At 35.1% G+C, this 11,538-nt stretch overlaps 2 protein-coding genes across 3 annotated transcripts; one reads left to right on the forward strand and one right to left on the reverse strand.

The window, feature by feature from the left end:
• The first annotated feature begins 799 nt into the window (after nucleotides 1-799).
• LOC123892727 (zinc finger BED domain-containing protein RICESLEEPER 2-like) lies at nucleotides 800-4,203 on the forward strand. Of its 2 annotated transcripts, XM_045942582.1 has the most exons (4): nucleotides 800-950; nucleotides 1,724-2,911; nucleotides 2,995-3,737; nucleotides 3,977-4,203. In XM_045942582.1, exons 2-4 carry the CDS (start codon nucleotides 1,726-1,728, stop codon nucleotides 4,013-4,015), a joined length of 1,968 nt encoding a protein of 655 aa, XP_045798538.1. In that variant the 5' UTR covers nucleotides 800-950; nucleotides 1,724-1,725; the 3' UTR covers nucleotides 4,016-4,203. The 2 variants fall into 2 exon arrangements, with proteins under 2 accessions (XP_045798538.1, XP_045798537.1); XM_045942581.1 differs by lacking the exon at nucleotides 800-950 and having other exon boundaries at nucleotides 1,371-2,911.
• Nucleotides 4,204-8,822: 4,619 nt separating this feature from the next.
• LOC123891755 lies at nucleotides 8,823-11,012 on the reverse strand. The gene has a single exon (XM_045941652.1). The coding sequence runs from the start codon at nucleotides 11,010-11,012 to the stop codon at nucleotides 8,823-8,825; it is 2,190 nt and encodes a 729-aa protein (XP_045797608.1).
• Nucleotides 11,013-11,538: the final 526 nt, after the last annotated feature.

Raw genomic sequence — 11,538 nt, forward strand, 5'->3', positions numbered from 1 at the left:
TTAAATAGTTGGTATGAATATTATATTATTTACTATGGGATCAAGATTCGAACCCGTCATGTTTTGTGTTTTGTTTCTGAACACATCACTTTACTTATTCATCATTAAGAGTGAAATTATAATCACTAGGCTACTTGATCAAATAATAATAATAATAATAATAATAATAATAATAATAATAATAATAATAATAATTTCAAAATGACAAAAATAAAGGGAAAATTAAGCATTCGAAACTGAACACACAATTGTTTTAGGCCAAATATATCTCGTGATTGTTTAAGTTTTGCGTTTGTAACCGTTAGGTCTTTTAAGGTTTTCAGTTATCAGTTGAGTCTTTAACAATTAGATCATTTAAGTTTCTAACTTATTGCACTACTACCGACTAACATGTACAAATTTCTTTATTTGGATACATGAGATGAGAGGGAAGATCCATAAGAAAAATATTACCGTAAGTACTGGTAATAATAATTAGAAAATTATAAAAATTTCCTAATTTTAAGAGGGAAAATTAAGCATTGGAAATAGGGTTGGGAATAGGCCAGGCGGCCTACAGGGGCCTTCGGCCTGGCCTGTATAAGCCTGGCCTGGCCTGGCCTGTTTATTAAAAATGCCAGGCTTAGGCTTTAAAAACGGCCTGTTTACATAAATAGGCCAGGCTTAGGCTTCTAAAAAGGCCTACGAAGCCTGATAGGCCGGCCTGTTTATAATAATTATTATTTTATATAATATTATTATTTATATCTTATAAAAAATATTATTTATATAAATACAAAATATTAGAGAAATTTTTTTTTTTACAAAACATAGAAAATATATTTGTTTTTAGATTTCACGCATATACATTAGAAATAGAAACCCTACCTCCATTCCATCTCTCATTCTCTTGAGCAGCCGTCTCTATCACACCGTCGTCTCTCACTCTCTCCGTCAGGCCTCTCTCTCAGGTTCCATCTCTCTTTGTCTCTTTCTTTCAATTTCACATTCCCAAATATTCAATCAGTTTTTTTTTTTTTTTTTTATAAATTGAATGTTGTTGTTGGTTTTTTTTTTGTTAATTTATATGTTCAATTTGTTAGTTATAAACTGAATCAATTTGTTCAATTTTATAAACTGAAACAATTTTTGTTCTTGTTGTTAGTTTTTTTTTTGCGCAAAACCTAGACAATTTTAATTTTTTTTTGCAACTGGCCAATACAGAGGAGGGCGATTTCCTTCTACTATTTCTTCGGCCTCACTTTCTATATGCATATATTGATTTAGCCTCTCCACTGATATTATGTGATTTGCAAGAGTGCATTGATTTTTAATTGAATATATTAAGGAATTGTTTAGTGAAAGGCCATAAGATAAAGCCATGGCAATAATTCCTGAAATAAAGGATGTTGAAATTTAGACATTTCATCAAGATAGATGATGTTATAGTTTTAGGATAAAATCAAATAATTTGAGGATAATTACATTGTTCAAACTATGACATTTTAGATAAAATAATGACCAAATTTTCACCTGAGGTGAAAGTTCCAGGGGGGCTCATAACTATGCAAAGAGTTGTCGTGGTAAGAACAACTGCACTGATTGTTTCTAACCGTTGGATTAACCACTCATGTTGATTCACTTTTACTTGAAATATTTTGTTTGTGTGATCAAAGTCTAAATGTATGTTGTTGTCACTGCTTGATATTGAAATTATTTTTATTTATTTTTTTGCTTTGTATAGCAATGTCTACTCAAGTAGAAGCAAACCCAACTCAAGAGGTGAATCAACATGAGCCTATAGATTCAACTCAAGCAGAAGCACACCCAACTGAAGCAAATGAAGATGAAGACCCAGTTCTTGGGAGAAAGAGGAAAAAAACAAGTAAAATTTGGGAGGATTTTGATTTAGTTAAAATTAAAGGTGTTATGAAAGGTGTACCGAAAAGGAAATTGCATATGAGTACCGAAAAGAGACAAACCACTATTCCATTTCAGCCTTCAAATGCAGTTAATCCCTTTATTGTTCCTGGTGCTAGATACTGTAACGAAAAGATGAGGGAAATAATGGCAACTGCTATGATGGTTCATGAGAATCCTTTTAATGCTGCCGAACATCAGATTTGGGTGTGGGCCTTCGAATATGCAAATTCTGAATTTCGCAAAGTTTCACATAAAACTGCAAGAAATGATTGTGTGGCACTATATGAGAAGGAGAAGAAAATTTTGAAGACACAATTGGAAAGTGTGAGCAAGATTAGTTTAACTACAGATATGTGGAGATCTAGCCACCAAGTAGTTGAATATATGGTCATAACAGGACACTTCATTGATGTAGGGTGGAATCTAAACAAAAGAGTTTTGAGTTTTGTGAAAGTGCCTGCACCTAGGCGTGGTATTGATGTTGCCGATGCGATTTATAAATGTTTGAAGACTTGGGGGATTGAAAATAAGGTTTTTTCAGTATCTGTTGATAATGCTTCTTACAACGATTCATGCCTAAGATGTCTCAAAGATAATTTATCTCTAACTGGTAAGTTGATCCTCGGAGGCTCATTGTTTCATGTTAGATGCTGTGCCCATATATTGAATTTGTTAGTGCAAGACGGCCTTAGTAAAATTAAGGACACTATTTTCAATATCCGTGAAAGTGTCAAATATATTAATCACAATGATGGAAGACTAAAGGCATTCTGCGACGTGGTAGAGCAAAAAGGTTTGAAAGAAAGGAAACTCATTATTGATTGTCCAACAAGATGGAATTCAACTTTTAATATGTTGTCTACTGCTTTGAAGTTCAAGATTGCATTTGCATCCTACCAAGAAAGAGAGCCTCATTATGATTTAGCCCCTTCACTTGAAGAATGGAACAAAGTTGAGAAAGTTTGTAAATTGCTAGAAGTGTTTAATTATGCTACTCATGTGATCTCAGGTAGTTTATCAACTCTTTATTTGTACTTTATTAAGTTTTTACTTTTTTTTAATATTTTAATATAACTACTATTTTAAATGTAGGTAGTGAGTATCCGACTGCAAATTTGTATTTGGCTGAAGTTTGGAAGGTGAAAGTAATACTTGATGAGGCAGATGAAGATGCAGATCGCTTTATGAGAGAAATGGCAAGTCCAATGAAAGCAAAATTTGACAAATATTGGGGGGAGTGTAATCTGTTGATGGCTATTGCTAGTGTTTTGGACCCTAGGTGCAAGTTTCATATGGTGCGTATATGTTTTCCCAAGATATATAAATCTCAAGAAGTTGCCGATGAAAATATTAAGAAGGTCAGATCTTCATTGGATGAGTTATATGATGATTATGTAGCTCTATCTTTGGCAGATGCCTCTTCTTCTAATGGTAATTTGAATAGTAACACTCAATCATCCTCCCAAGCGAATGTTGCAGCTGTCAAAACTGGATTTGATGAAATTATGTGCCTTATTCAAGAAAATGTAGCTATTAGTCCAATGAAATCAGAATTGCAACAGTATCTTGATGAAGGTATTTACGTTCCTAACACTACCTCCTTTAGTGCTTTGGATTGGTGGAGGAACAACAGCATGAAATATAAAATCTTGTCTAAGATGGCTGCTGATATATTAGCAATTCCAATCTCAACTGTGGCATCTGAGTCCACATTCAGTGCCGGAGGTAGAGTTATTGATGAATTTCGCTCTAGATTAAGTGAAGAATCTGTTGAAGCTCTCATTTGTGGTGGGGATTGGTTTCGTCACAAGTATAATGTGACTAAAAATTCAAAGGTACCAATTGATATGATATTTTATTAAGTAGTATTTATAATTGACTGATGCTTGTGTGTTATTGGTAATTCAGTTACGGTTCATTAAGTAGTATTTGAAATCATAGTAATGCAATCATAGTGATCATAATAATGTTGCAAGTAATCATAAATCATTTTTTTAGTTTTTCCTGCAGTACTAGGCAAAGGGAAGTTGTGAACTAACAAATATGTTTTTTTTTTTTTCTTTTGGCATTGAAGGTTGGAAAAGAGGAGATACAAGTCAACTTGAAGATTTGATGTTAGACTTTGTACCTTGCGTTTTAGACGTGTTTTGCTTACACTTGAAGAGTCTTGATTTGAAGATCCAATGTTTTGCTAATTTATAGTGTATATTTTGGTTGTTGGCTTGTTGCTGACTACACTTAGCAAACAATTTGTATTATGGCGACTTTTCGTAAACCTTCTAATATTTTATTAGTTTTTAATTATTGTGTTAATCATATTATTAGCTTTTTCTTAATGTTGTAGAAATTATAAAAATTTAAATGTGAACTTTTTAAGGCCTGTTTAGCCTATTTAAAAAAACTATATAGAGAAGCTTTAATGTAACACAGGCTTTTAAACAGGCTACAAGGCCAGGCCAGGCTTTTAAAAGGCTCAGGCCAGGCCAAAAAAAATAACATTTGATAGGCCGTAGGCCAGGCTCAGGCCTGAAAAAAAATTGTAGGCCAGGCTCAGGCCTGTCAAGGCCTGGCCTGGCCTGTCCTGTTCCCAACCCTATTCGTAAGTAATTAAAATTGCCATCAACCTAATACTAGTAATTAATTCAGTCCGCCGTTTCCAATACTTAATTTTCCCTCTTAAAATTAGGAAATTTTTATAATTTTCTAATTATTATTACCAGTACTTACGGTAATATTTTTCTTATGGATCTTCCCTCTCATCTCATGTATCCAAATAAAGAAATTTGTACATGTTAGTTAGTAGTAATGCAATAAGTTAGAAACTTAAATGATCTAATTGTTAAAGAGTCAACTGATAACTGAAAACCTTAAAAGACTTAATGGTTATAAATGCAAAACTTAAACAATCACTATATATATATTTGGCCTAAAACAATTGTGTGTTCAGTTTCGAATGCTTAATTTTCCCTTTAATTTTGTTATTTTGAAATTATTATTATTATTATTATTATTATTATTATTATTATTATTATTATTATTATTATTATTTGATCAAGCAGCCTAGTGATTATAATTTCACTCTTAATGATGAATAAGTAAAGTGATGTGTTCGGAAACAAAACACAAAACATGACGGGTTCGAATCTTGATCCCATAGTAAATAATATAATATTCATACCAGCTATTTAAAATTATTATATTATTTTTATTAGGGCAAATTACATAAACTTACCTTAAAGTTTGTTAAAATATCACTCACACCCCTCTATTTTTTTTTATCTTACACATAAACCTCCCTTACTTATAAATGGATTAAATGGGTCATGTGTAAGTTGGCCAGATTAGTAATTACGAGAATTTCTTCTTGGCATCTACTATGTTTGATCTTGCGTGTTTTGCTCGTTTTCAATTTTACCTTTCTGCCACTTAAATAACGGTCGTTATAAAAACAAGAACTTTTAAAAACGTTGTTTGCTTCCTATTTTGTGGACACCTGCCGCTACTTAAGTAGTGAACCGGTTGATCATCAGGTCTTCTGCCTCATTCAAAGGTCAGTCAAGTGCCCGATTTTGATCTGCCACTTGTGCGGCATGTCATAACTCTAGCCAATCAAGAAACTTAAAAAATCTGTAGGAATACTTAGTATATTTCTAAATCCTTGAGAAAATTCGCACGAAGATTAAGCGTCTTATTAAATTCTTAGAAAAATCCGTAGGAAACTTGTACCAATAGATAATATTATTTTAATAATTTTTGTTTGTACCAAACTAAAAAATTTAATAACTTCAAACTATCAATTACCATTAAAAGTTTTGTTACAAATTTTATTTATAATAAAATTTCAAAAAAATCTCTAAAATAAAATCTATTTAAAATTTATTTTTGAGAAATATCTTTTAAAAACGTGTTCAAAATAATTTTTACTCTTTTAACTTATAAGTTATTGAATATATAAGTTATTGAATGTCAAAATTACTCTTTTAGTTTATAACAAATGAGTTCAAAATAATTTTTACTATTTTTAATTTAGTTCTCATAAAATTCATTTTTAAAACATTCATCCACCGCTACTCCTTTTGGTACATAAAGCAGTGATAGCTTCTGGAGCAAGGTTATATTTTTCTCAAAATATATATGACTTTCTTATTGAAACAATGTTATATATAATTAGTTCAAAGCTGCTTATTTAATTTGTGCATCATTTTTTCTGTGAGTTACATTTAAAGGTCCTACAATTCATTTTTGTCGATGATCACTACGACACAGGCCGTATTCTTTCCCAGCATATTGTTCATGCAAAGGTTTCTTGAGAATGCATGAAATTCAGTGATTATATTTCTCACAAAATAAGCATTAGCCTAGGCCAAAAGGTTATCAATTTTGCACATTGACATGATGGATTTCAAATACCCCCTTAGCCATATCACACTCTTCTTCAAACCACTTCAAGAACATGTTATGTATGCTTCGAAAACACATAACTCCCGGCCGACTATAAGCTAAGTACACATTATAGCTTCTAAAATTTACAGTGAAAAGAGCTCCAAACATAAGGTAGAAGAACTCCAACCTTTTCATTTCTTTTTTCAATTATAAATGAAATAAAATGTGGTACGCAGAGCCAAGACAAACAAACAAGCGAAAAGCCGAAAACAAACTTGTCAAAGTTGTGTAACCGTATGATATTTTGTGTTGGACATCCATCTCATACATAGTAATAACTTTTTTCCCTTAGAAAAACATTTCTAAAATCAATATAGCATGTGAATTCATCCAAAACAGATTGCAACTTTCATCTAGAATGTTAAAATTTTCACCTACAAATTCACCCATAAGAGTAAAGAAACCAATTACACTTCGCTTCATGAAGTATTTATTTATTTGATAAATACTGAATATACATATGCATTTCACATTGATCCATCAGAAAATATTTTGTAGCATTCCATATAAGTCATTGATAGAACAAATTGAAGGGAAAATACTGAAAATGCTAATAAAGATTCATTATTACAAAAGGAAAAGACAAATCTTAGTATATAATGGGGAAGGGTTCGGGTCCATCCTTTAATTTCCATTCAGCTTGTAGATTATCCAAGCCGCCAAATCACGCTTGCGCTGTCTTAAAGAAACAACTATGACTCTATTTTTGCTATCTTTAATCAATTCTAAAGCATAGCTAAATTGTGTTCCATTCAAAATGAAATTCTGGCACACTAGTATTAAGATGTTGTACTCAACGCTTCACCACTATAGTATACTTTTAATGCGTGAATCAATGATCCAACATCCAACAGCGCATACACAAGGAATAATAAACTAAACAAACTGAAAGTAAATTAACACAGTGATTTGTTAACCCAGTTCAGCATAAGCCTACTCTGGGGGATACCAATCCAGGAGTGAATCCACTATGATAGTATTAGTTTGAAGCCCACAATAAACCTCCCGTTTATGACTTCTCACCTAAACACCACCCGTGCTATATCCTACCTAAGACACACCTAGGTACGAGAACCTCCGCTCACCTCCTCTTGATCACAGCCACTGTGATCGTACACTTCTAGATTCAATAGGTGAAGACACACTTCATAAAACACACACCAATTCCTTACTTAAAAGCTTTGGAATTGTATACACACACTATCTCCTTGCTTAGAAGCTCCAGAGATATTACAATGCGAAAACACACAGTTCCTAGTCTAGTGGGAAATCAACACAAGACTTAGAACACAATGAACACAATACTAAAACCTAAACTCACGCTTTGTAAGACTCAATTCTGGTTTCAGTGAGTTGAACAAAGGCTTCAACCTTCTTTTAAATAGCCTTCACGAGCTCAGGCTAGGTCTTCAATTAGGCTTCAATGGCATAGCTTGATTAATGGATCCTTCAAGGAATATTCTTCGATTAAAATGTTTTGTTTCCTTAACTAGAAGATCTGATTAGCAAGCAACACTTGATCACAAGATCCATTAATAATTATGCGTGACAACGCTCCTTATCACAAACTACCATTTATTAAGGATTCCATATTTAGAACTTAGGCGCGAGATCTCAACATACACAGGCCCGGCCTACTGGATGTGGTATCCAATGTTGAAGCATTGTACCGAACATCTTGCTTATACTGGATGGTGAAAGCATGTAGTTCCACATCAGAAAGGATCACATGTTTTAGCAAAATGAGGCCAACCATACAACGCCAACAATCTCCCCCTTTGGCAATTTTTGGCTAAAACATCCTAAGATTATTTCAACCTTTCTAGAGAGATACACAAACTACCTTTCTTCAACTCAACGTAGGCACACAGTCATGAAGTAAAGTAGATCAGTTTAACATGCTTGTTTTAATAACCCTTCATATAAAAATAACATATTAATATGTATCAATTTAGAACTTCAGGGGCATGCAACAGCGGAATAGTGAACACAACTTGCCTCACAGGAATTTGCCAATAGAGAGTATACGATTCTCATAAAAGAAACACTGGGGAAAAGTAAATTCCCTCAAAGCTGAGAAAAATAAATTCTCAGGAACAGATGATGCTTCAACATGCAGTAGCACATTGTGTGCTAAGCAAAGAAATATTGCTCCCCCTCAAAAGTAGATTGTACCAAATTCATCTTACTCCCCCTTAATTCATTCATAGGATTATTCAGACGATCCAGCATCTGGTGGCACATCAAGGCCTCAGCAACCTATTATGGCATACAATAACTACTCCCCCTTTTTAGCCACAAAATAGACAAAATGGGAACTGCATAAAATAGTATCCAAGAGTAGTGCAGACAGTAGCAGAACAGAAAGTGCAGACAAAATATTACAAACCATGCACACTAGGTGCTAAATTCAGGGCTCAGCCCACAGATAAGCAAAATAACAAAAAAAAAAAAATCCAAGCAAAGAGACATCAAAATTACACAGAAGCACTTGGGGATGAATCACTTTCTTCTCCTTCAACATCTGTGTCAGCTTCTTCTTCACCACTAGAGCCATCATCATCTGCATCAGCTGCTTGAGCTGCAGCCTCTTCAACCCTGAGAGCATGTATCATCCTTTCAAACTGCAACTTCTTTTCATCTAGCTCTTTACAGTTTGCTTCCAGCATAGCAATCATCTCCTTCCTTGTCATAGTAGTGTCAGCAGCAGCATTTGATGGTCCAGCAATATCTGGAGCATGCTGTTTACTGTACAGCTTCTGATGAATGGCCAAAGGAGTTGCCCTTTTCTTAGCAGACTCATCCTCATGCCTTATATTTGGATGTTGGGACAAGATGATGTCACAGATCAGAGTTGGAAAAGCAATGGGTTGCTTGGTGACAGAGGTCTTAGCATGCTGCACAACTTGATTGAAAATATACAGACCAGCATTAAACTTAGTACCAGTACCAATCATATAAATGAGCTTACCCAGATTCGTTGCAATATCAGATGCATGTGTTGTAGGAACCCAGTTGACAGATGCAATACGATTCAAGATGGCATACTTTTGGGTTAGCTTGACAGCAGGCACCTTTGCCTTCTTGGGCCAGGTTTTCACCTTTTCAGCTGTGATAGTTTTGCAGACCACATTGTCAGATACATCTATGTCAGGGTGAGGATCATCAGCATTACCCAGCACCTTGTTGATCACGCTTGGAGAAAATGTCACACATTTTCCTCGAACAAATACCTTCTGAAATTCTTTGTCCAAGGGATTGTCACAGCCTATTGGAATGTTGACAACAAACTCCCTAACCAGCTTCTCATAGCAGGAGCCTAAGCCCCACACAGTTTTGATCAATCCAGCATCATTGATCAAGGTTACAATCTCTTCACATTCCAGAATATCTTTACCTAACTCCCTTTCCAGAGCCAATCTTCGTTTGCAAATGATTCCCCATCGTTGAGCATAGGATGGAAGATGAAATGAAACATTGTCACAAGGAAAGTCTTCAATGTCAGGAGCAACAGATTGAGGCATGGCCTTCTTAGCAGACATAGCCTTCTTAGCAGGAGGCTTGATGCTTGAGTCATCCTTTTCAGCTTCAAATTCAGAGTCACTTGATGGTGCACTCTTCCTTTTCAGTACACCCTTTTTCTTTTCAGGAGGAGGTATAGACTTGCTCCAACTTTTCTTAGGCCCATACTTGGCAGGCTTCAGAGTGGTGTCCTTTGCTTTCTTGGTGACAACAGGAGTAGTGGTAACAGCAGGTGCAGGTGTAGTGGTCCTGCTTCTCAGTCTTCTCCCAATTCCTTTCTGAGTAGGTGGAGGTTGCAGATCTTCTTCAGAGGGGACTTCATCAACATCCACTATGTCCTGCTCTTCATTGGTTGTTTTCTCAGAATCTTCACCAGCTTCATTTTCTGGCTCAGAGTCCGCAGCTTGTTCAGGAGTACTTTCTTTGTTTACTTCCTCTTCAGTGGAAGCTTCAGTATTGGATCCACTACCAAATGATCCAGTGGCAGTGTTAGCATGAGGGCTAGATCCTCCTTTGGATGCTTCAACATCCTTCTCAGCATCAGTTGGTATAGAGGATGGTTCAACACCAGTTGGGGCATCGGTTACAACAGCCTTTTCTTGAGATTTTTCAGCAACATCAGTTATGACATTCGTGGGAACTGTCATACTCTCAGGAACACTAGGATTATTGCTCACACCAACATTCTCAGCAATATTTTGGGTTTTTCCTAGGGTTTCAACAGAACTAGGGTTTTCCTCAACAGAAGGGTTTTCTTGATTCACCTTTTCAGACACAGACTTAACAGACGATTCAACATTCGCATTTTTGCCGGAGGCAACATCATGCGATTCCACATTCGCAGTTTCAGAAAGATCCTTATTCAAGTATAGATCAGACATGCTCAAACCCCTTTTTATGGGAGATTGGGGTTTCTTCTTCTTAGACCTAACAGAATCAGACTTAATAGAGATTGAGGGAGACGATTCACTTACTTTCTTAGTGGATTTTGCCGATTTCTTCTTCTTAGAAGTAGTTGCAGGAATACTTGATAAAGGCATCGCATCTACCACAACAGTTGTTCCTTCCTTCTTAGACTTTGATCTTGTTTTCACAGTATCAGCAATTTTGTTTTTGATCTGAGCGGAACCGGAAGATTGAGACATTTTCACAAAGAACTTGTTGAAGTTTTTGAGATTTTTGATGATTTGAGATGATGATTTTTGTTTGAGGATCGCAGCAGAGAGTTCAGAGGAAGTTGGAAGTTTTGGAGAGAAATAATGATGATAGCGTGTAATTGAGCAGTTATGGAAAGTATTTTTTGTCTTTCCTTGAATTACGTGCGCCAATAGATGAAATTTGGAGAACAAAACGGTTGCGCGCACAAAATGCCTTAACTGCTATAATTCCTCATATAGGCAAATTCCTAATTTGCCCCTAAGCCTTTCAAACTGATTTGCATCTAAGGCTTTGGTAAAAATATCAGCTACCTGTTCTTCAGTTGCAACATGCTCCAACTTCACAATATTTTCTTCCACCAAATCCCTAATGAAGTGATGGCGTATGTCAATATGCTTTGTTCTACTGTGCTGAATAGGATTTTTTGAAATATTTATGGCGCTTAAATTGTCACAGTACAATGTTAGAGCATCCTGTTCAACATTGTATTCCTTAAGCATCTGCTTCATCCAC

Source organism: Trifolium pratense, linkage group LG6 (assembly GCF_020283565.1).
Source record: "Trifolium pratense cultivar HEN17-A07 linkage group LG6, ARS_RC_1.1, whole genome shotgun sequence".
Lineage (NCBI taxonomy): Eukaryota > Viridiplantae > Streptophyta > Magnoliopsida > Fabales > Fabaceae > Trifolium > Trifolium pratense.